This window comes from Neltuma alba, unplaced genomic scaffold, assembly GCF_004799145.2.
Source record: "Neltuma alba isolate B1F8T4 unplaced genomic scaffold, ASM479914v2 tig00011086_pilon, whole genome shotgun sequence".
Classification (NCBI taxonomy): Eukaryota; Viridiplantae; Streptophyta; class Magnoliopsida; order Fabales; family Fabaceae; genus Neltuma; species Neltuma alba.
In genome coordinates, this window is record NW_021635827.1 from 144,558 (window position 1) to 170,326 (window position 25,769).

A 25,769-nucleotide genomic window follows, 5' to 3' on the forward strand; every position below is an offset into this window, starting at 1 on the left:
CTGTACATCCTGACGCATGCCATCCCAATAGAAGAGTGTAGCCAATCTCTTGTAAGTTCGGAGGTACCCAGAATGCCCCCCAATCGGAGAAAAGTTTATCTCTGTCCGAGACAATGGAACGCGGAAAACCATGAAGTCGCACTACTTCTTGAATAAACAAGTCAGCAACAGTTTGGGCGGTATAAGGATGATGAAGTGGTATAAAGTGTGCATACTTGGTAAAACGGTCATACTTGGTAAAACGGTCACCACCACAAAAATTGTGTCGTATCGCTGCGATTTGGGAAGCCCGGAAATGAAGTCCATTGAAATATCTGTCCACACCTGATCGGGAATCGGAAGGGGTTGTAGCAGCCCAGCAGGACTAAGTGCTAGATGTTTGTTACGCTGGCAAATATCGCAGGCAGCCACATATTTCTGTACATCCTGACGCATGCCATCCCAATAGAAGAGTGTAGCCAATCTCTTGTAAGTTCGGAGGTACCCAGAATGCCCCCCAATCGGAGAATCATGAAATTCATGCAGCAACAGGGGAATTCGTGGAGAAGACTTAGGTAAGACTAAGCTGCCTTTAAAGAATAAGTGACCACCTTTGAGAGCATACCCTGAAATAGTCGGTTGACCAGTAGCCAGCTGCTGTATTATGCCAGCTAGAGTGTCGTCCTTTTGGACTTCAGAGTCCCAGGTATTCAGATCGTCTGACTGAGCCATAGTAATGGCATTGAGCCCCACGTGCTCCTGCTGTCGAGACAGTGCGTCAGCAGCAGAATTAGTCTTCCCTGGTTTGTACTGAATCTGAAAAGTGTACCCCATGAGTTTGGTCACCCACCCTTGTTGTGAGTCATCTAGAATTCGCTGTTCCAAGAGGAACTTAAGGGCTTTCTGATCTGTCCGTATAATAAATGGTCGACCCAAAAGATAATAGCGCCATTTCCTCACTGCAAAGACAATGGCCATTAGTTCTCTCTCATAAACAGAACAGGTTCTGCATCGAGCTGACAAAGAATGACTATAATAAGCAACTGGACGTGCAGACTGCATTAAAACCGCCCCTAATCCAGTGCCAGAGGCATCTGTTTCCACAATGAAAGGCTGGGAAAAATTCGGTAGAGCTAATACTGGAGTTGAAGACATTGCTTGCTTCAGTTTATCAAACGCAAGCTGGGCCTCTGCCGTCCAGTGAAAGGCATTTTTCTTGAGGAGGTCAGTCAGGGGTGCAGCAATTAACCCATAATGGTGCACAAACCGACGGTAGTACCCTGTCAAGCCTAAGAACCCACGAAGACTCTTCAGGTTGGTGGGGCCCGGCCAGGACTGCATACTTGCTATTTTGGAAGGGTCTACATGAACTCCATCCTTAGAAATAATGTGACCCAAATATTCCAATTTAGGTTGGGCAAAGACGCACTTCTTGACATTAATCACTAAGAGGTGTTGCCGTAATAGTTGCAGAGTCATACGCAAATGCTGGAAATGGCTGTTGCGGTCACCACTGTATACTAGGATGTCATCGAAAAATACCAAGATGAATTTCCGTAGGTGCTGTCTGAAAATATCATTCATGAGTGATTGAAAGGTAGATGGGGCATTTTTCAAACCGAAAGGCATAACCATGAACTCATAGTGACCATCATGAGTACGAAAGGCTGTTTTATGTTCTTCCCCTGCTTTCATTCGTATCTGGTGGTAACCAGATTTTAAATCTAGTTTAGAAAAAATATGAGCACCCCCTAATTCATCCAACAGCTCCTCAATAGCCGGAATGGGGAACTTGTCCTGAATGGTTACCTTATTCAAGGCCCTATAATCAACACAAAATCGCCAACTACCATCTTTTTTCTTTACCAGGAGTACCGGGCTAGAAAATGGGCTCTTACTAGGTCGGATAATTCCAGCTAGGAGCATCTCATGCACCAACCACTCAATTTTGGCCTTTTGGTAATGGGGGTACCTATAGGGACGAATATTAGGAGGATTGACACCTGGCTGCAACTCAACCGTGTGATCAACCGTTCTAGGAGGTGGAAGTCCGGGCATAGGTGTTTGAACTTCAGGGAACTCCACTAATACTGATTGAACCTCATCGTCCACAGGGGTGTATGTAATCTCTGTCATTTTTAATTCAGTAAACTCCACAAAGAACACCTCGTCATCGTACATGGTGGTTCTGTACAGAGAGTTGAAAGACATTGGAGTCTTGTGCAAAGTCGGATTGCCCTTGAGGCAAATCCATTCATCACCCAAATCAATCTTGAGTGTAGAGTGTTTCCAGCTAACCAGCACTTCACCGAGAGATGCTAACCAGTCTGCTCCCAGGATGATGTCTGACCCCCCAAGCTGAAAGGGATACAGGGAATGTATAATGTGGAGCCCTTGCACAAAGAAGGAGACATCACGACACACCCCACGACCTCTCACATTTCGAGAATCCCCCACCTGAACCGTAAAAGCAAAATGGGAATCCACTGGTAAAGATAGAGCCAGCACCAGCTCCTGGTGGATGAAACTATGTGTAGCGCCACAATCAATCAGGATTAATACCTCCTTCCCACCAAGAGACCCCAATAACTTAATTGTTTTGCCCCTCGTGAACCTAGCCAATGCGTTAAGGGATAGGGACATAAGCTGTCCGGAATGCTTCTCGGCCTCCGAAGGAAGGTTTGATTCGGATAACTCCAGGTGAGCTGGTTCCAATGGTAGCTCGTCTTCTTCAGCGGGTTCCTCCGACATAATCAGCACCTGTAATTGCTTTTTCTTGCAACGATGGCCAGGGCGATACTTCTCGTCACATTTGAAGCATAACCCAAGTTCTCGCCGCCGTTCAATTTCCGCGTCGGTGTATTTTTTTGGGACCGATTTGGAAGTATATGTAACTGGAATCATGGTCTTCTTGCTATCATCGGTTGATTTGCTTTCCGCCGCTCGGGCTGTACTTAGTGTAGACGCTGCCGTGGACTGGCTAGGAGCTGATTGAGGACTCAGGCGAGTGGACGAAACTCTAGGTCCTTGAAACCTGTCTTCGGCCTAGTGCCTAGGCGGCCCAGATGAGCGTGGGCTATAATATTGGGCCATCACACCGTTTCGTTCTTCCAGCCGTAGAGCCATGTCCATATACGCAGTCAGGGAACCCAATTTCATCAAGCGTAGGTCCGCCTTGATCTCCATTTTCAAGCCATTCAGAAATGCAGCAACAAGAACCTCTTCTTGACAATTCCCCAAGGTTGCAGAGATTAATTCGAATCGCTCGATGTAATCGGCAACAGATTTGTCTTGGCGTAGAGCCATCAACATTTCGTATGAGCTGCCACATTGCGATGGATGAAATCTAAGTACCAAGTCGCGTTTCAGCTCAAGCCAAGTCGAAACAGGGGCCCACACTTCTTTCCACTGGAACCAATTGAGTGCGCGTCCTTCCAGGCACAATACTGCAGCATCCAGTTTCTCGGTTTCCACCACCCGATTAAATTTGAAGTAGCGTTCCACTTTAAAAATCCACCCAAGGGGGTCATCTCCTGAGAACAGAGGCATATCAAGCCTCCTAAAGCTGGAGCTGTCCGTCCCCTCACCCCCGCTACGTTCCTCGATTTTGATCACCCGAGGTGTACCTGTTGTTTGGGTAGTCGAACCTCCGGCGGCATCACCACTTTTGCCCGCACGCCATTCACCTAGCAACTCGTTTAGCAAGGAAGTTAAGGTAGCGACATCACACTTTACCGTCGTGATATCGGATTTGATGGACGACACTTCTCCACTCAAACGCTCAATGGAATGCTCGGTTCGGAGGACTCTAGAATCGACCTCGTCAATCCTCGTTTCCATTCTGGTATTTACCATTCCCCAAGAAGGAACTGCTCTGATACCTTTAATGAAGATTCAATGCTGAAATGTATTATTCAATGGCCAAACTCCACGGATAGGCTCCAATGGAGAATTACAGCAAGGGAAACGAAACCGAAATGCTCACAGCATTTCCCTAGAGCCTCACGGCCTCTCCTACTTTTCTCTCTCTATTTTTCATATCCCCTCTCTATCCCAACTTCCCCAATTATACTCATCCCTTCCCATAACTAACTTCTAGGAAAAACCCACAATTACCCTTATCACATAAAAAGCATTACACATCCGAATTGGGCTTTTTCCTTTGTCTAACATACTTCAACTTGGGCCCATGCTCAACATGTTGTCAGTAAATTCATTTACGTTTCTGCTTGGTTTTGTAGTTGCTGTATCAAATTCCAATTGAAGTTACTGCTTTTGATTTAGGACTAGTGTAATCTTTTGTTGTTGTGTTTCGTGATGTCTAAACATCTCTGAACTTACCAAGCTCTGCTTGTCTTTCCTATTGGGGGAAAAAAAAAAAAATGAAGTTAATACTTTCAAGTTACTGCTGTTTGTATCTTTGTTTCAGTCATCTGGTTCGTGACCTGAAGTTTTGTAATCGTACCCCTCCTCTATCAGTCCACGTTTGTGTCTATGTAAAAAGCAGTGTGGTTTATAAGCACTTAAAATAAGCAGATTCAAACAACAGTATAACGTGTTTTTTCCTTGTACAAGTATTTTCAATCTCAAGTTATGTCCCTCTTTGTTGTTTATTTTGGTCTTTAGTCTTATTAGTTTCCTGTTTAGAAGGGGGTTCTAGATATTGTTGAGTGATGAATTTTATTTTTGTTTTAAGTGGAGTCAGTAATAGTGTCTCATGAATCATATATCCAACACTTTCATCATCACTTTCCAATGAGTGAGCGGTGTACAAATATTCTGCATTTGGTTTTCCCTGGTAGCTTCAGAAGAAAACTTATTACTTACCCTCGATTTTACTTCAATTTCAGTTCCAAGTTTTCTTACTTTCCCACACCGTAAATTTGGATTTTCTGAAAGTTCAGGCTACAGCTAAAACCTCTGCTTCTTCCTCGCTCGGAATGTTGCCCAAGTCCTGTGGCTGTGGCAAGTTGTCAGTGTCTACGCAGCCCGAAAGCGGAAGCCAAGTAATAATGAAGGGTAGCATCTGTGTAACAACCATCTTAGTATATTTCAGAGTTCTAATTGTTGGTGAAAAAAAATGCTTATGATCCACAAAGTATTGAATTTAAATTTTGGTACTGATGTGAGGCCTTATTGTTTGGCTGTTTATGAGTATCTGTAAATATTTTTTGAGTTTAGAGGCATGTCTTAATTCTGGTAAGCCTCTAGACTCATCACCTAAACTCAAAAAGAAAAAAAATTCATTAGTTTGTTCCGCTGCTATCACCTAATATATCAAACTCTGCTGCATCATATAATACAACCTAAAAATATTTCAACCAATCTTGTATCTATAATTTCACATGTTAATATCACATAAATGAGGGTATAATAAGTTCCGCCTATAATTATATATAGTTAAATTAATCGAGTGTTCTATTTGCTTAATACTGTTGGATGAACATTATTTATTATTTGAGGCATTTATCTCTTAATAACATTTTCTATTTATGCGATGGCAAAAACAAAAAAAAGCCGTGTTCTATTTATGCTCTTTATTGATATTTCTGCAGCTGTAACTTGATTAATGACGAGGCAACAAGACCTTTTATTGCAACAAAATAGGTCAAATATATTTTTCTCGAATTTTACTTAAATTTTAATTCATTTTTCATACTTTTCCACGCCTTAAATTTGCATTTTATGTAACATTCGAACTCTGGATTTGCTCAACTTGATGTGTTTAACTGGACCGAATTTTTTTTATCGCAAATCTCTACTCTGCTCACTTCGGGTAAAAAAATCACTTGTGAAATTTTATAAGTTTCATTGAAAATTTTACAAATAAAAAGAATGTAAAAAATTAATTTTGGATTGTTTTGAAAAACGACTTCAATGAATTTCTGAAAATAATCTGATGCGGTGGATGGAAAAAATGTTAGCTTAAAATGTACGTTTGGTCCTTTAACTTTATATAAGGTTCTGATTTAATTCCTTAACTCTAAAAAGTATATTTTTAATCATTTAATTTTAAAATCATAAGCAAATCTGTCAAAGAAAATATATGTTCTAAATTCACCGGTAAAAACTAAAAAGAGAAAAAGAAATATATGTACTAAATTAAAAATTAAGGAATGTATAGATACTAACAAAATGATTTTCCTTAAAATCATATCAAGAATTCGTTCATGATCTGAAGTTTATTTTCAATTTTTCACCATCATGATGATTGAAATTCAAATCTAATTTTAATTGGAGATTCGTGATGATCTTATATACGCCGGCCAAAAAAATGATGATCTTGTATACTATACATTATCATTTAATAAGTATGAAAAATAAATACCCCATTTGAGATAAAAATAAAAAATCTAGTTAATGTACTTTTATTAAAAATTTTTGAAATGTGAAAAATAAATAAATAAATAATGGGACACAACGAATGGGGAATCAAATTCCACCTTCATTACGTTTGCACAAAAAATTCCCGCCAGCGACGGACATGGGAGTTGGGACTTTTTTTGCCTCTGAAAAACATAAAGGACAAGTTGGTAAAACTTAAAACATTTGGAATTTTCCCAAAACAAAAATTCAAGGGAACAAAACACCAAAAATACAAAAAGCCCTTGCGGAGGGGACGTGAGATGTTCAGAGACTGAGGCAAATTCTTTTATACTTCTTTGGTCTTATTTATAGGGCAGAAAAAAAGACACTCCCTCTATCCTTTATTATAAGATCTTTTTAATTAAATTACGCGGTTTAAGAAAACAGTTAAAATTAGTTAAAATCAATTAATATGTAGCAAATGTAATTTTTCCTGAATATACCCTTCTATATAAATTGGTAAATATGAGAAAGTAATAGTGAGATAAATAAAGAAAGAGAATATCTTAGATGCATTAAATTATAGGTAAAATAGATAATAATGCATTAAATATTCAGACAAACTCAAAAAGAATCTTATAAAAAGGGACGAACCCATTCAAAATATTAGATCTTATAATAATAGACGGAGTAGTTTTTTTTGGTCCTATTTATATGGTATGGATGTATAATTTTACCTTTTATTTATTATTATATTGATTTTGTTTATATGAGGTATAATATATATTAAATAGGGGTAAAGTTGGAAAGTTGTTGAATTTTAAATGAGAATTAATGAAGTTTAATGTTTTCTTTAATTTGTATGAAACATGTTGGAAGTAACTTATAAATAGGACCAAAAGAGTATATTTACTTTTGTGGTGTTTGGAAAACTATAAAGCTTTTAAAAAGCACTTTTTACAAATCAAGACAAATTCTTCCACATATTTATTTTGTATACCTTAAAATTACTTTTAAAACTACAGTTTTGTTTCCACTCAAACACCTCATATATATAATAAAATTATTTTTAAAATTATAGTTTGGTTACACCTAATTACCCCAGAAAGACAGAGTGAGAGAGAGATTGAAAGATAGTGGGCTGAATTGGTGAATCAAAGGGACGAAATCAAGTGACGTACAGAGGCAAAATCAGGTTCAGGTAACGTTGGCAATAAATGTCCCTTTACTTTGTCACTCATGTATCAAATTTCCATGTCGTATTCTTGAACGATGAAAATGAGCTTTGTTTCGATAAAATCAGTTTTGGATTACTTAAGGTTTCAGGAATTTCCAACATGTTGTTCAATGCTTTCCCAAGATCGTGTGCACTGAAGAATTATTCTGCATATTTCTCTCCGAATAGCTTCAATTTCAGAAGAGAACTTATTACTCGATACTTCATGATTTTCTGAATAGGTTGATGATAAGTTCATTTAAAACCTCTGCTTCATCCTAACTTCCCTGGAATATTGCCTCACGTTACGCTAAAATCTGTGTCCACGCAACCGGAAAGCAGAAGTGAAGTACTAATAAAGGATAGGGTTAACGATCTACCAGACTTGTTGCTTCAACATATTCTATCTTTTCTTCTAACCAAACAAGCCATTGCCATAAGCCTCTTGTCAAAGAGGTGGAGGCGACTCTGGCGCACACTATTCACTCTCAACGTTGACGATCTTGGCTTCGGAAGTTTTCAATCCTTCGCTCAGTTTGTAAATAAAGTCCTTATCTTGGGAGATTTACACTTAAAAGGTTCTGTATCTATTTTGGGAAAAATAAATCACTCCTTTACAAGAGGAATCAGTTTTCCGCTCCACCAGATTACGAGTTGGGTTTACGCGGCAATCAATTGCAAAATTGAGAAGCTGGAGCTAATTTTCCCACCCAGCTTTCAAGAATTCAGTTTGCCACCTATCATTTTTGCCTGCAGCACCATTCAGGAATTAAGATTCTCCCGGCTGAGCGTGGAGAATCTTCCCTGTGTTAATTTGCCTTCATTGAAATTGATGTCTTTGTCTATGGTTCACTTTCCTGATTATAAATGTGTGGCAATGCTTCTTTCTGGTTGTCCTCTTCTTGAGAAATTGGTACTCTCACATATAAACATTCTTAATAATGACATTTCAACATTACTCGATGTTGCAAGTCTTCAACATTTGACCTCAGCAGATATTCCTGCTTTTATGATGACCCTGAGAGCTTCTCTGGTGTTAAAAATCTTGGATTATCTCAGGTAAGTAAGAATGATGATTGCGTAAATTTTATATTACTGATCTTTATCTTTTCTCAGAAGCTTTATACTTATTTGACCTTCCTCTCGTAGAAAATATGGTCACCCGTCCCGGATATGCCGACATATCACAGTTTAACTCGCATGAAGTTCTGATGTTATGCCGAAGACTGGTGTAGGATAGTGAAATGTCTCCAGAATTGGCCCAAGCTCCAAAGTCTTTGTATCATTCATGCTCATATTCATGGAGAGAATGATTTGTTGGAACCAATACTTGAAGTTCCTCAAAGTATTTCATCACACTTGAAGACATTCTGCCTTGTAGGCTACCAGGATTGGAACTCGCAGTTTGAAATGGTAAGATTTATTATGAAGGAAGCAAAAGTTTTGAGGTGGATCTCCATTAGCAGCACTTGCTCCGCAAATATGGGAAGGAAGTACCCAACGCTCAAAAGATTATCCTAATGCCCCAGAAGCTCTGAGACTTGCAGTCTTTTGTTTGACTAAATACTCCTCCGATCATTGATATAAGACTTATTTAACTAATTTGATTAGATTAAGAAAGTTAGGTAGATAAGTTAATGATAAAAAATATGATATGTTTTTCCTAAAACATCATAATTATCTTTCCTAATATCTTCTCTCCCTCTTCTACTTGATTATGGTTGAAAGAGTATCTATAAGGGTAATTTAGAAAAAATTGATAAATATAAGAAATAAGAATTATATTTAGAATTAAAATTAACTTAACAGTTAGATTCTATATGAAGAATGGGAGGAGTATATTATGAGACTTGGTACTATTTATTGTCTTACCTTACTGGCTCTCTATGGACCTTCCTTCAATGATGTTAATGCAAGAGTTTTTTTTTTTTTTTTAACCTGGATATCACTATATCGAATGTGCGCGTTCTTTTTATTTTGAATCAATATATATCAAACTTCTTGCTGTTGAAAAGTCATTGGCGCAAGTAAAAAGTTTCGTTGCTAAAGGACATTTTCTACAGCAACTTTAATTTGCATAAGATTTTAGTTTGAATTTTTTAAGAGGTCAACAGCCCAACAAGTTTTCATATTATGAGATTTGGTACTATTTATTGTTCTGCGTTGCTGACTCCCTGGGGACCTTGTTTCAACGATTTTAATGCTTTTTTTTTAAAAACACCTGGAGATGCGTTCTGTTTTATTTTGAATCCATATGTGTCACTGTAAAAAATTGATTTCTATTAGTAACTTGTCACCGCTGAAAAGCTAGTGACCGTGGCTAAAAAGTTTTGCCGCACATTTTCTGCAGCGACTTTGATTAGTATCAGATTTTAATTTGAATTTTCTAATAGGTCAACAGCCCAACAAGTTTTATTTAATTATGCTATCATAGTCATCATCATCTTATATACAATATAATATCAATTAAGGTTTCAAATAATAAAAATGGTCATAGAAGCCAACGTGAAATGAGAAAGTTCAACCTGGGTTAGTTTAGGAATGTAGCCTTAAGTGTTATCTTCATTATATCAAGTTCAATCTGGGTTAGTTTAGGAACGTAGCCATATTGTGGATGCATGTCTGCATGGAAATAACCTCACATCCAGTTTCTTGTATACATTATATGAAGTTTTCTAATTAACATGGCCATATATTATTTTTTTCATGCAAGTTTATAGTTTAATGATAATATGTTAGAAATAAAATACATAACAATGTGTGATTGAAAAACTTGATATAATAGATACAAGAAAATTAACATAAGGAATAGGATAGAAAGGGAAGAGGAGAGGCTGAGCTCCCTTTATTTTTCTTTTCCATTTTGAATTTGATTTGTTTCTTTTTTTTTTTTTCCCCTTGCTATGTATAGGTATCACATAGTCGGGTACTAAATGTAGTTGTGAGGAATGAATCCCTTCCGTTATGTTAGATTCAACTTCGTTGCTATTCATTTCTTTGCTTTTGCTTAACCTTCAAAAGGATTATAGCCTTTTTAATCTGTGCTATTTGTTCATTGGATATATATGATTATAATTGACTGTAATGATAATTTATGTTCTTATCAACGTTGGGCAATTTGCAAAGCCAAGCGTCAATGCTCTCTTTTCGCTTTTGAAAATCATTGTGATTCATCTATATATAAATATAAATAATAACTTTAAGCACTTTTTCCAGTTCATAGATTATACAAGTACTTAAAATCGAAACAACAATATTCCCAGCGAAAAGGTCGACAAAGGAACAGAAAGGAAAAGAAGCTCCAGAATATTCAAGGATATATATAGCTTTGAATGGTCTTTACCCAAGAGTTGGCACTTAATGTTCAAACTAAAAGGCTGTCGTATATGCACTACCTTTTTCTTCTGATATCAGAATAATTACAAGAACAATACTTTAAACATTGCTTACTAACCTTCCCCCATGGCTTTAAAGATATATTTCAAAGGCGTAACGGTGGCAACATTACAAGAAAAAGAAAGCCAAGGTATTTTCTTCAGGATAGAATGGATTAAGGTAAGGAAGTACAACCTAAAAGGATAAAAAGACACAAATGCCCCCTACATACACACATATATAGAGAAGTCAAGAAACCTACGACGGATTTTTGTTAAAGAGGGAGGGAGAAGGTCGCGAAAAGCCAATGCATTATTATTTATATCATAAAGAGAATTGACAAAGCTCCTATAAAGAAGTTCTCATTTACCATTGTGGGGACTGGGATTGAAACTAAGACAATAAAAATTAATATTATCTCCGATCCTAATTAATATAAGACTTCATTTGTAGTTTACCAACCAACATGCCCTTATTTTTAGGACCAGAGTTAATATAGCCGCAATAAAGTTATTGGCTGAAGAAATCTACCAATAGGGAGTGATAAATGGGTTGGGGCCGTACACGTGCATTTTGTATCCTCCTCTTAAGCCACTTCAGAAGAGTGCACCACCTGTGACGGCAGCTCTCGGGACTCCTCCAAAAGTTCAGATCAGACAATGTGCTTGATACTCGCTCCACACAGGACCTCTGTAGTGTCGAGGGAAGGATGCTCGAATCCCGACCAGACACAGTGTTTCTTCATCCGACCAGTACCTATTCTCCCTCGCAGTTGCTTGACCCCCCTTAGGAATGGTCAGATTTTCTACTTGACCCTTGTTCTTAGCAACAACAACTGATAATTGCTTTTTCATATTTCTTTTTCTTAGTTCTTCTTTATTTCTCAGTTTTATGAGTAAGTAACACAGTAGGTTGGATTGTTCCCGCGTGAGAGGTCTGAAAAATGAACATCAGAACACAAAATGAAAATCAGTACAATCAGAGGCGAAGATAGAGAGGAGAGAAAAGGCAATTAAGAGGAAATTAGGGTTTAGGGCGGTCTATTATTAGCACCAAACATCATAGAAACTTGAATCAGCAGTAAAAGATAGATACCTTAGCTGATCTTTGATGGACGTCGTCAATGGCTGAGTAGCTGAACCAAAAGAAACTTGAATTAATAGGTTTGGCTATGGGCCTGACGGGAGGAAGTCTGAATCCAAAGAAACTTATTTAAAGAAAGAAAAGAAGAAGGATGGGCAAAAAGAAATCAATTTTAAGAACATAAGCAAAGGAACGGAATGAGTGAGAGCACGGAGGGAACGGAAGGCGAAGGCGACGGCTGTGAACGGAGGAAAGGAGGCCAGCGGGAACCGAGCAAAAAGATGGATGGCGTTTTCCAGAGCAGAGGAGGGATGGAAAAGCCAAGGGGTGTGGGACGAGGATTGCATGAAGGCAGTGGTGTGCAAGCCAGCCTTTCCTACAAGGACAAGCTGTTGAGTTTGGGGGAATCTAGCTTTCTGGAAATGAACCTGTCCACTGTGGAGGCATTGAACGGATGGAGGGACTATTTTACAAAGCAGAGTGGGAAAGTGATGGAGAATGGAGAGTGCAGAATGATGGAACAAGACACGGGCAATGAAGAGGGGCTAAAGGAACAGGAGGAATCATGGACTGTGACTAGGAAGTTCCCTAAACTGAAGGTTTCCGCGGAGGAGTATGCAGCTTGGTGCAAACCGTATATGAACTCACTGATTGTCAAACTGCTAGGAAAGTCCTTGAGTACCAGATTCATGATACAAAGGATAGAGAGAATGTGGGGAATGAGAAACTCGATTAAAGTTACACCACTTAGCAATGACTACTATATAGTCTCCTTCTCTACAATGACAGATTGTGACTTTGCTTTGCATGAGGGCCCATGGATGATTGCAAATCACTATGTTATGGTACAGCGTTGGTGCCCTAATTTCAATCCTTGGAAGGCATACTTGCAAAAGAAGATAGCGGTTTGGATCTAGATCCCCGACCTACCGGCAGAATTATACATGGTTGAGTCATTATGAAGAATAGGGAATCTCGTTGGAAACCACTTAAGATTGACAGAACCACAACTTTCTCGGATAAAGGAGGCTTTGCGAGAATCTACGTAGAGTTAGACCTGCAAAAGCCCCTTCTTCCGGCCTTTGACCACTTTGGGGAGAATCATGCCATAGAGTACGAGGGATTGCATTTGGTTTGTTTTAACTACGGGACGTATGGTCACCACACAAACCAATGTCTCTTGAAATCACCTACGGAGCCACATAGGAAGCAACAACAGGAAACACTGATGAACCCAACGCCAGAGCCTACTTCCGGTGAAGGAGCGACGCAGGAGCCAGAGAAGGTTACCCAATTAGGAAATAGCAGAACGCAGTGAGGAATATTCAGCCCCCACATGATTGTGCAGCGGGATTTTAGGAAGAGACTGCAACCACTTATTTAACGGGATTGTCCAAATCAACGGAGGCTATTAATGTGGGAAAATCTCTTGGGATCTCAAAACAGAGTGATCAGCCACGTGTTACGGAGGAATCTCCTAGGTCAATAGAGTTGAATGATAGACAGACCGGATCTTTGAGGGCAGTGAGAAGGAGCTTCGGAAAGGAGGCAACCAACAAGTCAGATACGGAGTGGACCTCGGTGGTAACAAAAAAAAGTGTAGGCCATAAAAGAAAGCCACGTGGAAAGGAGAACCTTCACCACATAAAAATTTTAGCCAGGGGTCAGAAGGAGGGAGGAGCTGGGCGGGTGTAGTGGGTTCAAACAATATAGTCTCACCAAACCCATTTGGTTCACTAAGGTCGGAGCTTGAAACCGAACCCATCACAAATGGCAGCATAAGTGGACACGGTGACCATGACTTAGATGAAGCCCAGCACGACCAAGCAGGAACAAGCGAGTCAACATGCCTGGGACTGCTGACACCAGAATCAAGAAGGCCTAAGGAGTGTGACGGGGTGATACTAGACGAACAGATAAAGGAAGGTATGTTGATGGATAAGGCGAGGGACTCCACCTTAGATAAGGAAATGGTTATCTCATGAATTGCTTATTCTGGAATATACGAGGGTCTGGCTCACGTACCTTTCCCTCTCTCATCCGGGACTTGGTCTCCAACCATGGCTTGGACTTTGTGGCGTTGTTTGAAACTCGTTGTGGAGGAAGGAAAGCTCATCAGATTGCTAGCCAGTTAGGATTTCGATATTTTGAAATAGTGGATGCTGATGGTTTTAAAGGAGGAATATGGTGCTGTTGGTCTGAAAAATTTAAAACTGTAGAGGTAGTAGAAACTAATCAACAGTTTATACACCTGAGGCTGGAGAACCATGAACGGCAGAAGTAGGAAATGACCTGTGTATATGCAAGCCCGGTGCCAAAAAAAAGAAAGGTCCTCTGGTACAAGCTACGTAGGATCAAGGAGAACGTGGTGGAGCCTTGGTGCATGGGGGGAGACTTCAACGCCACCCTTCTCTCTTTAGAACGTGTCTCGGCAAGCTCCAATAAAGACCCAGATAAAGATTTCTATAATTTTGTTTTTGAAGAAGAACTGAATGATATGGGATTCATAGGACCAAAGTTCACGTGGAGGAGAACTGGAGTGGAAAGTCACATTGACCGTGTGTTATGCTCGTGTGATTGGCTGACTTCCTTCCCTAATGCAGTCGTCACACACCTACCTTGGTAGAAGTCAGACCACAGGTCGCTATTGCTACAGTTAAATGGCCCTCATGAGACTAAACGTGTACAACAGCCATTCTGCTTCCTGGCTCCTTGGGTACTACATGAGGATTTTAATACTCTTGTGCAGAAGGAATGGTGCTCATCTTCCCCGTGGAATGACACAGTCCAATGCTTCACTGATGCTTGTATCAAGTGGAATGCGCAAGTCTTTAGCAGTATCAATGGCAGGAAGAAGAAGTTCATCTAGCGGCTTAACAGAATCACACGGGCAGAGTCACAATACGGGCTTACGAAGATGCAAGAGGAACTTCAGTACCAACTCTGGAGAGAGCTAGAAGATGTCTTACTCCAAGAGTCCCTCCTTTGGGCCCAAAAAGCATGATGTGATTGGTATATCAATGGAGATAAAAACACTTGTTATTTCCACATCAAAGCAAATGCAAGAAAGAAGAGAAACTTTGTGGGGGCCATCAAGGACACGTCAGGCGAGTGGGTCTACGATAAGGGAAAAATAAAAGCCATTGCCAATGAATTCTTTGCAACTCTATTCAAGGAGGAAGTTACGCACCGCATCCCATTACAATGTTCCTTCAGCTACCCCCCAATAGAAACCAATGACCTCCTTTACTTACAAAGAGCGGTGTCGGATGCGGAAACTACAGAAGCACTTTTCAGCATGGGAGCACTCAAGGCACCAGGGCTGGATGGCCTAAATGCTTTGTTCTACTAAAACCAATGGAAGGTAGTAGGAAAATCAGTTTGTGATCTCATACAATATTTGTGGCAAAACTCGACTGAAATCCGGACGATTAACGCGACGTTCATATTGCTCATACCAAAGGTAGAACACCCGAAGGAGCTTAGAGATCTGAGACTAATCAGCCTCTGCAATGTTGTCTTTAAAACTATCACTAAAATCATTGTAAACAGGCTTAAAGCAATTCTCCCGAGCATAATAAGTTCGCAACAGTGCAGTTTTGTACCTGGACGCCACATTTCAGACAATACCGTGGTTGCACAAGAAGTGATTCATTCCATGCGAACCATGCAAGGGAAAAGAGGGTATATGGCCATTAAAATAGATTTGGAAAAAGCTTACGATAGAATCAACTGGAACTTCCTTAAACAGTGCATTAAAGACGCACAAATACCTGAGACGCTAGCAAAAATTATTTACCAATGTGTGGCGACTGTGTCTATGAAACTTCTTTGGAACGGGGAGGTTGCTGGCAAGATACTCCCAACCAGAGGGGTTCGGCAAGGGGACCCCCTCTCCCTATATTTGTTTGTAATATGCATGGAGAGATTGGCCCACCTAATCTAGGAGCGTGTTGCCTCCAAGTCATGGCTGCCGATCAAACTCTGCAAGTCAGGTCCTCCTATCTCCCATCTCTTTTTTGCTGATGATATTATCTTCTTTGGAGAAGCCTCTATAAGACAACCTGAGGAAGTCAGGCAGTGCCTGGACGTGTTCTGTGAGAGCTCTAGCATGAAGGTGAACGCCTGCAAGACTCGAGTGTACTTCTCCGAAAACATACATCACGTGCGTAAGTCTGAGCTGAGTACGGTATTGGGGTTCCAAGCCACAATGAACCTTGGTAAATATCTGGGTATCCCGCTTCTGCACTCTAGAGTTACCAGAGACAGTTTTCAAGACGTGGTGGATAAGGTAAAGCGAAGGTTGACTAGTTGGCAGGCTAACAACCTATCGCTGGCGGGACGTGCGACCCTAGTTACGGCAGTGACGACAGCCATTCCTGGATATACAATGCAGACAGCTTGATTACCGATGGGCACCTGTGAGACAATAGAGAAACGTAATTGTGCATTTGTATAGGGATCCACTTCCGAGAAGCAGAAAGCTCATATGATAAAATGGGAGACCATTTGTCAATCGAAGAAGATGGGGGGCCTCGGCATAAGACACATGCGAAGCCAAAACCAAGCTTTTATGGCCAAGCTCGATTGGAACATGATGCTCAAGAAAGATGACTTATGGGTGAAGGTGATCCGAAGCAAGTATAAGTGTGGCAATGACGTGATCCCGATCATTGATTCAGCTCGACAAGGCTCAAACATCTGGCAGGGGATTAAGAACGCCTGGAAACATGTCGAGGATGGCTACGTGCTAGATCCTGCTAACCTCTCGGTTAAATGGAAATATGAGAAGAGAGGGATGTTCTCGATCGAGAGTGCATATAACGCTATTATTAATACAACACGGGAAAGCGACCCTACATGGCAGAGGATCTGGAAACTCAACACCACGTAACGCTGCAAGATGTTTGTGGTTGGCATACCATAACCGGCTTCTAACTAACGAAGAGAGGGCTAGACGACACGTGAGGACGGACGAACTCTGCACTTGGTGAAAACAGAGTGCCGAGACTACCATCCATGTGCTCTGAGATTGTGAAGAGACAGCAAAGCTTTGGAGGGGCTTAGTTGAACCTTCGTGGCGCCGTGGTTTCTTCCGGACAAACCTAGATGAGTGGATACAGTGGAACATCAGGAACCAAAATGGGTCTAATCACAAGGACGGGAGTAGTCTCTTCTCTACAATCTGTTGGCTTCTATGGAAGAGACGCAACGATAGAGATTTTGAGAATAAACTGATGACAAACGATGCCCTACTCGCACGACCCAACGCCATGGTGTCAACACTCATGCAGGCGCGTTCTCACCTGAAGGGAAGCAATCTCAATGGGCAGCTAGTGACCGACAAACATGAGAGATGGGAGTGCCTGAGCGCTGGCTGGGTGAAGCTCAATACCGATGGAGCCTATTCTAGGAGAAGTGGTATGGGGTGCGGTGGAGTGATAAGAAACGAAGCAGGAGATTTTGTAATGGGTTTCATGCACCATGGTGAGCAGGGAGATTGCTTAAATGCGGAGTTATGGGCTGCTCTCCTCGGTTTAAAAGCTACCTGGGATTTGGGGTACCGACAGGTGATCCTTGAAACTGATGCACGTGAGGTTGTGGATTTGCTCCGGAGTCACATAACGCAAACCCATGACAACACGACACTAATTTCTGAAATTAAGAATCTGATCACAAGAGATTAGGTTGTCCAAGTTCAGCACGTGACTCGCAATGAGAATAAGGCAGCGGATTTTTTAGCGAAACTGGCTTTGAGTAGCTCTATGGGCTTTTTCCCAACATCTACTCCAACCGACGAGTTGAAGGCTCTACTTATGCAGGATTCTCCTAGGCTAGCAGATCATGGGTAGTGCGTTTTAAGAGGTTTCTCCTTCTTGTATCAAAAAAAAAAAAGAAGGATGTGCAAAAAATATCATTAATTAAATAAGATCATAAAAATCTTGATTAATTAATAAGAAGGGCCAAATTTCAAAATTTAAATTTTAAAATACGATATTAAATTAAAATCTCGTACTTTTTCTCACGCATTCAGAATTTTTTTTTTTTTAAATAACAGTTAAAACTGCTCACATCAATACGACTATACCTTTTCTTTTTTTCTTTTTTTTTGCAATACAACTATACCCATTTTTAACTTTTATTTTCCACCAGTATCTATATTCCTATCATCAAGGCATCATTTAGTTATTAATATAGATATTTACTCATAAGTTTTGTCTATCCGATTTATATTATTGATTTAAATAGGGTAAATTTTCTATCTAATACCTTAGTAACTAACATACTAGAATTTTAAAAATGCCCTATTCCCCACAGAATAATAAGATATTATCATCTGTTTATGTTGGGATTTATCATAGATTTTATATTAAAATTTTTATTGGGAATTTTTTTTGGACCGGGTTAAGGACCAAGTGCAACACCCCAAGTTTTTTATTTGTTTGTTTTTATTTTTATGTTTTACAATCTACAAGTGGGGGATGTTTAGAAACCTTAAAAAACACTTAAGAAAATAATTTCATGCAAGCCGAGATAAATGGCCTCATATACTTACACTGAAATCCATAAAATCACTTTTAGAAAACTAGTTCAAATGTACTTGCTGGCACACTAGTCTTCGCCCCTAACTTATGAAACTATCTGCGCGACCCTGTTCTTGTAATTGGCATATTGGGAGATTTAAAACTGCTTAAAAAGTGATTAATTTTCACCAAAGAAAGTGATGAATTAGACATAATCTTAATTAGAATAAAATAAATAAAATATTTTTTAAGTGATAAAAAAAAACATAAATAAGGATAGAAGATAACATTTCGGATACTATTATTATTTTGTTACTTTTTTCAAGAAAAAATACTGTATTAAAAAATTGTAAAGAATTTTATTTAGCTTACTGTAGTATGAATTGATGGATTTATTAGTATCATATGTGATTTGCGATTTGAATCAAATTTTAATTCAAGATTTTTTTTATACGCCAACAAATTTTTCTTGAAGATTATGCGCGCGCGATAATTTAATTCTTTTTTATTTTTTATTTTGAATTTGATTCGTTTCTGTGCTTTTCTTTTACCATCAAAGGATTATTGCCCTTTTTTTTTTTTGCTGAAAAAATATGTTCTGTTTAACCTGTTCATTTGATGTGTGTATGTGTGTGTCTGTAATAGAGATTAATGATGTGTGTTCTCATCAACGATGTGCAATGGCAAAACCAAGTTTGGCTGCTCTCTTCTTTGAGTTCTTTCTTTCTTCTAATTAAGGGCATGGCTTTAATTTCCTACTTGCTTCTACATATAATGCCACTTAATAAATTTCTATGTCTTTCTCCAATTCTATATTTATATATCTTCTTGTACTATTTTTAAGGCTCAAATTAATTATAATAATTTGGAGCTTCAGCTTTGCACAATTATTGCCTTGACTCTTTGATTTTATCAGTTTAGGTGATCTATATTATGCTTTCTATGTCCGTGAGTTCAAATCATCTAAGTTGGACGCTTTCTTCAAAAGATATGCTATCAATGACTGCTAATTAGTATTAATTTGCTTGATGATGATTGATTTGGTCACAAAGATCAATTTTCCTTGATCTGGGTTAATTAATTGAGTCGATTGAAAATTCATTATTTTTTTAATATGCAGTCAATACTTATATTTTAATTGAAAAAATAAATATCTCTCTTTCATTTTTGAAATCATACTGTGATTCAGTATTTGAAATTCTATATATTTGTTATTGTATCTTGTAGCCCTAATCTAATCTCCATTTTCATTCTGTTTTCCTTAGAGCAGGTTAGGGTTAAGGTACAAACAATCCTTTTTCGCCATTTTATTTTATTCTTCAACCTTCTTTTTTTTTTCCCCTCCTTGGTCAATATTGTTCGTTTCAACCTAAATTAATTCAAAGAAGCAGTTGCCACAATTGATCGAAAAAAAGGATCTCTGGATGCCTAAGCTAAAGGTTATTGAAAAGTCAGTGTCCCCAAACAAAAAGCGCAGAACAGAAGCAGAAATGAGGGACGTGATTAGTAATTTGCCAGATTCATTGCTTCTTCATATTCTATCTTTTCTTCCCACTAAACAAGCAGTTTCCACAAGCCTCTTATCCAAGAGATGGAGACCACTTTGGCATTCCCTTTCCAGTTTTGACCTTGAACACCCTAGTAGTGGGTGTCGACTTTTCCATCGATTCATTCGCAAAGTGCTCAAATTGGTAGATTTGAAGCCCGTCAAAAAGTTTGTTCTTCGGATCCAGATTCATCATTATGAACCTTGCAAGTATATTACACCTTCGAAGATTTGCGAGTGGATTAATGCTGTGATTAGTAATAAAATTGATCATTTGGAGCTATATTTGCAGCCGTGGTGGAGCTGTGAGTTGCCCTCTCTTGGTTTTTTCACTGCCAATAACATTAAGGTTTTGAAGTTGAGGGGACTAACAGTGATTAATCTTTCCCATGTTAATTTGCCTTCACTTGAAGTATTGCATTTGGTATATACTAGATTTTCACTTGCCGTAAGCTTGGAAATGCTTATTTCTGCATGTCCATTGCTTAAGGACCTAGTAGTGAGATCTATCCTTTTCGGGCATTATAAACCACTCAACAATATTGGAGGACTTAACCATTTGATCACTGCAGAAATTCCACAATATCTGCTTCCAATGAAAGTTTTGTCAAATGTTACAGTTCTACGCTTAAATAATAATAATGTGCCTTCCTTTTGGGATGCTGTCATAAAGCAGGTATGAATCACGCATCTCATGAAAATTATTTCCCTTTCTCTTTTTTCCCCTTATTCCAATGCCTAATAATTCTTTTTTCCGTACAAGTGCATGTGGCCATTTAGTGATGATATGCCCATGTTTTACAATTTAACCCACCTGGCATGTGTACTTACTGTTGAGTGGACAAAAATGGTGAACTGTCTCCAATACTTCCCCAAGCTTGAGAAGCTTGTAATCTCAGAGTCTTCATTTGATGATGAGGTTTGAAAATTGGAAAGTTATTTTCTGAGTTGCAATATAATACCTTTGGTTATTATTATATGTGTTTAAGACTGAATCTTTTGTGTATGGCCAGGCTGGTATTACGTCCCCTCCTGAACCAGTACTTGATGTCCCTCCATGTGTTTCATTACATCTGAAGGAGATCAATTTTTGTTGCTTCAATGGTTCTGACAATGAACGTGAAATGCTAAATTTTTTAATCAAGAATGCTAGGGTTTTGAGGAGAGTCTCCGTTAAGTGACAATTCAAACAACTGTATTCTCCAAAGATTCCTCGATGTTTTTGTGAGTGCCAAAATTACTTCATTATTTAATGGAAGAACAGGAAGCTAAGGAAAATGTGTGAGAGGACATCTGATTAGAACTTTGGTCGTCTTAAGTCTCATATCTTGGTATCCATATGGTTGTGTTATATATGTTTATTTGGAGCAATTTGAAGTTTTAATTACTTCTGTACTTTTTAAAGGGCGTTTTGCAGATTTTTAAGGATTATTATTTTTTTTTCTTCTAAAATGTCCTTTAGGGTATATTAAAATCACTTGTCTCCCTCTTCATTAATATGTTCTATTTCTTATGTGTTTAAAGAAGGGTAAACTTCATGAACACAGATTTAAATGTTATCTATCCCTTCGTGTTATGCAAAAATTACACGACATACTGAATTTGGCGTTTGAAATCATATCTTATTATCAAGAAACGGTTTGATATACCACCATCAAAACTTCGACTAATTATCGATTAATACCATTAGAAGTCTGTTTTTATGTTGATGCTACTTTGGGTCACTGTGCACCATTATTTAACGTTCTCGAATATGCTCCTTCACATGAAGATCATCATCAAGATATGATAAATTCTGGGTTGAGAGAAATCTACCAAGCCATGGATGAATCTATGCAACAACTGTCTTTGGTTCCAGCATCATCACAGGAAGCTTTGGCCTCGCTCAAGAATAAAAATGCCCAATGAAGAAATAGAGGAAGAGTTATGTACTATCTACTTGGAAAATTTTGATGATGATGATGATGTTTCTGTAACATCGCGTGATCATGTCTATCGTAATGCTGGAAATAAGTTATAAATGTCCGTTGTGTCGCTGTCAGATGTGTAAAGGGTAACGTCATACATTTTTTGTTATAATAAAATTTCATTATTTAGATATTTATTGGCGAAATATTTCCAATTTTTCGCATCTTTTGTGAGTTTTTATCAATTTAATATTGAAATTAGATTCCTATGTTTAATTCAGAGGTTGCTGTGTTTTTTTTTTTTTTTAAGAAAGCACTTGCTATCAATAAACTGTTAATTATATGGTAAATTCGTTATCAACTAAATTTATTATAATTTGCAATTTGCTTTTAAGGTTTTGGAGTTTAATTTGTATTGTGAAGATAAAAAAGTTGTTAACCATTTGAAATTAACTTGCAGTATATATATTTTTTATCATGAGTTTTCTCCACCGAATGTCAAATTTAATGTGATTTACTTAATTTTTTAAAGACTTTTAATAATGATTTGATTATTGTTTTGAGGGGTCCACGAGTCATTTATTATTAGTTCAATATCATAATTTGTTTTTCTGCGGACAAGACCGTAACTTACTTTTTTCTTTCCAAAGAATACCGTATAACGTACATAAATAAAGAATTTATGAAAAGTTAATGCTCTTTAGTTTAATTTTGAAAGTCCTGTAAAATTATTTATGCACCATACAATAATGAAAATTTTAAATCAGTAATTGCATAGTCAATACAAATTGTATAGGTGAAGTTCAAAACTTCCAAGACTATCATTTGATGATTTTCTTTAATTGTTATCGTACTTTGTAACCCTAATATAATCTAATCTTCATTTTCATTCTATTTTCATTAGAGGAGGAGACCTAAGGTCATTACAAAACCAATGTCCAGAAAGTCATGAACATATTATCTATTTTCTTCTAGCCAAACAAGTCATTATGCATCTCCGGTTGTCACTACCCAGTTTTGATTTTAACAAAGCCAACTTTTTCAAAGTCTTGTCTATACTACCAATCACACAAAAAGCTAATACTTAATCACATCAAAATTGAAATGACCATAATTATTGGGGGGAAAAAAACAAAGTTCCTGAACAATTGAACGCTCAAATGCATGCTTTGCAAAGGCCGCAAGGAATTAATTCAGTTCCTATATTTCTATCTTAGTCTGATGCTGATATGAGGAGTCACAACGTATAATTGATTTTAGATGATTTTGTAGTCTCGAATTCCATCTTCAAAATTTTAGATGAAATCTCAAATGCTTGTTCTCATTTGGATGTGTATAATGTTACAATTATCTTTTAACTATTCCCCATGTTCGATTTTATAAGAATTACTAAAATCACGCAGTTCAAAATATATACCCTCCATTTCAAAATATAAGATAAACTTTCTTGGAGGAGCTTAGTTTTTTTCCCCCCCCGTAAAATACATTTTATTTTATATAAGTAGTTAATGAGTTTTATCCAATGTTGCCTCTCATATATTCTCTTTCCTCTTTAATTCATTTATTTATTTTTTCCTTGTTTTTTTCCCATTGATAATGGCATATTTAAAAATTAAAAAAAATGCCTTACATATTGATTATTTTAAACTGATTTTAATTGATTTCTTTATAAATGTAAATCTGTCAAATTTATCTTATATTTTGAACTAGAGGGAGTAGTTAAATTTAATTAAAAGTAATAAATGTGTAATATATATTTCCAATTATATCATTATTTATAAAAAGAGTGCATGAGGAATAAGGAGTGAAAAATTATTGCAGAGATAATAAGTGACATATTTTTAATGGGATGAAAATGGAAAGAAAAATTTAAAATTTCAGATAAGAAGGACTTGTTTCTTATATTTAAAAATACTACTAGCAGAGAGATTATTTTTTATAAAAAAAGAATAGAGGGGGTCGTATTTATTTATTTCTATCTAGGTGAGATAGTTATGTCAGACTTGTGCGTGTGTGCGCGTGTTATGAGTAGTTAAATCAGACTTGTATATGTTAGGAGTAGCAGTAAAGCTAAGTGCTTGTTTGGTTAAGCAGTGATTATGAAACATGTTTATTCTACTTGGGTAATTTTTATGTAATTTTAATGAATCGTGATTTCATTCTTCCATTGTACTTTTAAGATAAGCACTAAGAAGTAGCTTATCCTTTTGAAAAATCCCAATCAATTTTTATCAATTGAATTTTCTCTAATCTACCCTCCTACGCTCTTCCAAAAATCTCTCCTCAAATGATTATTTTAATAATATTTATTAAATTCATGTATTTTTGTAATTATACATCCATAAGTGATTTTAATAAATAAAAATCAAATATAATCACAATTCTTAAAGTCACTTATAAAAAAAATCCAAACAGAAATTACAATAAACCAATATCACTTATAGTCAGCATCACTTAAAATTCACGATAATCTAAAATTATAGTATTTTACCACTAATCCAAACGGGTACTAAGTATTATTTCAAAAGTATTCGTTAGGTCACATTATTCAAATTTTTAATACAAATAAATTTTAAAAAATAAATTAATAAACTTCAATAAAAATACTGATTTTGATGTTTCCATTAGTGAAATTTGATTGAAAAATAAATTCAATAGTATGTGAATGTTTTTATTAAGGACTCTTGGGATATAAGATCAATAGTATGTGATTTTTTTTTTCCCTCGGTGATAATAGTATGTGACATAAATGATTATGTGTGTGTGTGTACCTTTTTTTTTAACTTCTTTGTATAGACGCAGTCAGATTTCATATCCGCGATGGGTCTAAATATCTAATAAAGGGATTTTTTTTTCAGATTAAATATAATATAAATTAACTAGGAAATTTAATTTAATTTAATTTATTTAGATAATCTAAATATTGTGTGTGTGTATATAAGTTACTTTAAAACGTCTAAATTATAATAATATTTATAGATTTAATAGATTTTCAATCCGATTATCCAACATTGTGGATATACCATATATGATAAAGATTTTTTTTTACCATCGGATATATGATAAAGATTTAAATATTATTAAATTATATCATATAAATTATCAAATTGAATGATATGATATCTTAATTTATTGATTGGTGGATACTAGATATCTCCGATAAATATATATATATTTATATTTATATATATAAAAGAACCCGATATCTTGCTCATCCCATAACTCGAGCTTTCTGAGAATCTCTAGCTGCCTTGGACTGTGTGCCCTAACCCGGTAAGTTCCTCTATCTGCTGTGATTTTCTTTGACCATTATATCAAAGATATTCGTGGATTTCGTTTGACCATTTGACTTTATTTGGATTTCTTAATCCTCAATCAATTTGATTGAAAATTTATTATTATATTTTTTTCGTTTTCGAAAATCACCGTGATTAAGTATTTATAATTGTTCCTGGTCATCAGCCTAATCCAATCTTCCTTTTCATTCTCTTTTCCCTAAGTTTATATCAAAACCAATGTCTAAACGTCATGAAAGTAGATTGGGAACAATGGCAAGTGCTCAAATTAGGGACTTACCTGACCCAGTGTTTGAACATATTCTCTCTTTTCTTCCAACCAAACAAGCCATTGCCACATGCCTCTTGTCCAAGAGGTGGAGGCATCTCCGCTTGTCACTTCCCAGTCTGGGCTTTGACGACTTCAACTTTCATAATCTTCACCCTTTCCTTCAGTACGTAGATAGAGTGATGAGCATGAGAGATCATTCAGAAACCCTAAGAAAGTTTCACCTCATTCTCAGATCTGCACGTGGGAACGTGCGACGTATGAAGATT

General features: G+C 37.3%; 2 protein-coding genes across 2 annotated transcripts; both read left to right on the forward strand.

Annotated features, from left to right (window-relative positions):
* Positions 1–12,917: 12,917 nt before the first annotated feature.
* Positions 12,918–14,243, forward strand: LOC114761155 (uncharacterized). The gene is made up of 4 exons (XM_028950481.1): positions 12,918–13,244; positions 13,319–13,543; positions 13,621–13,885; positions 13,969–14,243. Exons 1-4 carry the CDS (start codon positions 12,918–12,920, stop codon positions 14,241–14,243), a joined length of 1,092 nt encoding a protein of 363 aa, XP_028806314.1.
* A 5,664-nt stretch (positions 14,244–19,907) lies between these two features.
* Positions 19,908–21,210, forward strand: LOC114761156 (FBD-associated F-box protein At4g10400-like). The gene is made up of 3 exons (XM_028950483.1): positions 19,908–20,705; positions 20,793–20,948; positions 21,043–21,210. Exons 1-3 carry the CDS (start codon positions 19,908–19,910, stop codon positions 21,208–21,210), a joined length of 1,122 nt encoding a protein of 373 aa, XP_028806316.1.
* Positions 21,211–25,769: the final 4,559 nt, after the last annotated feature.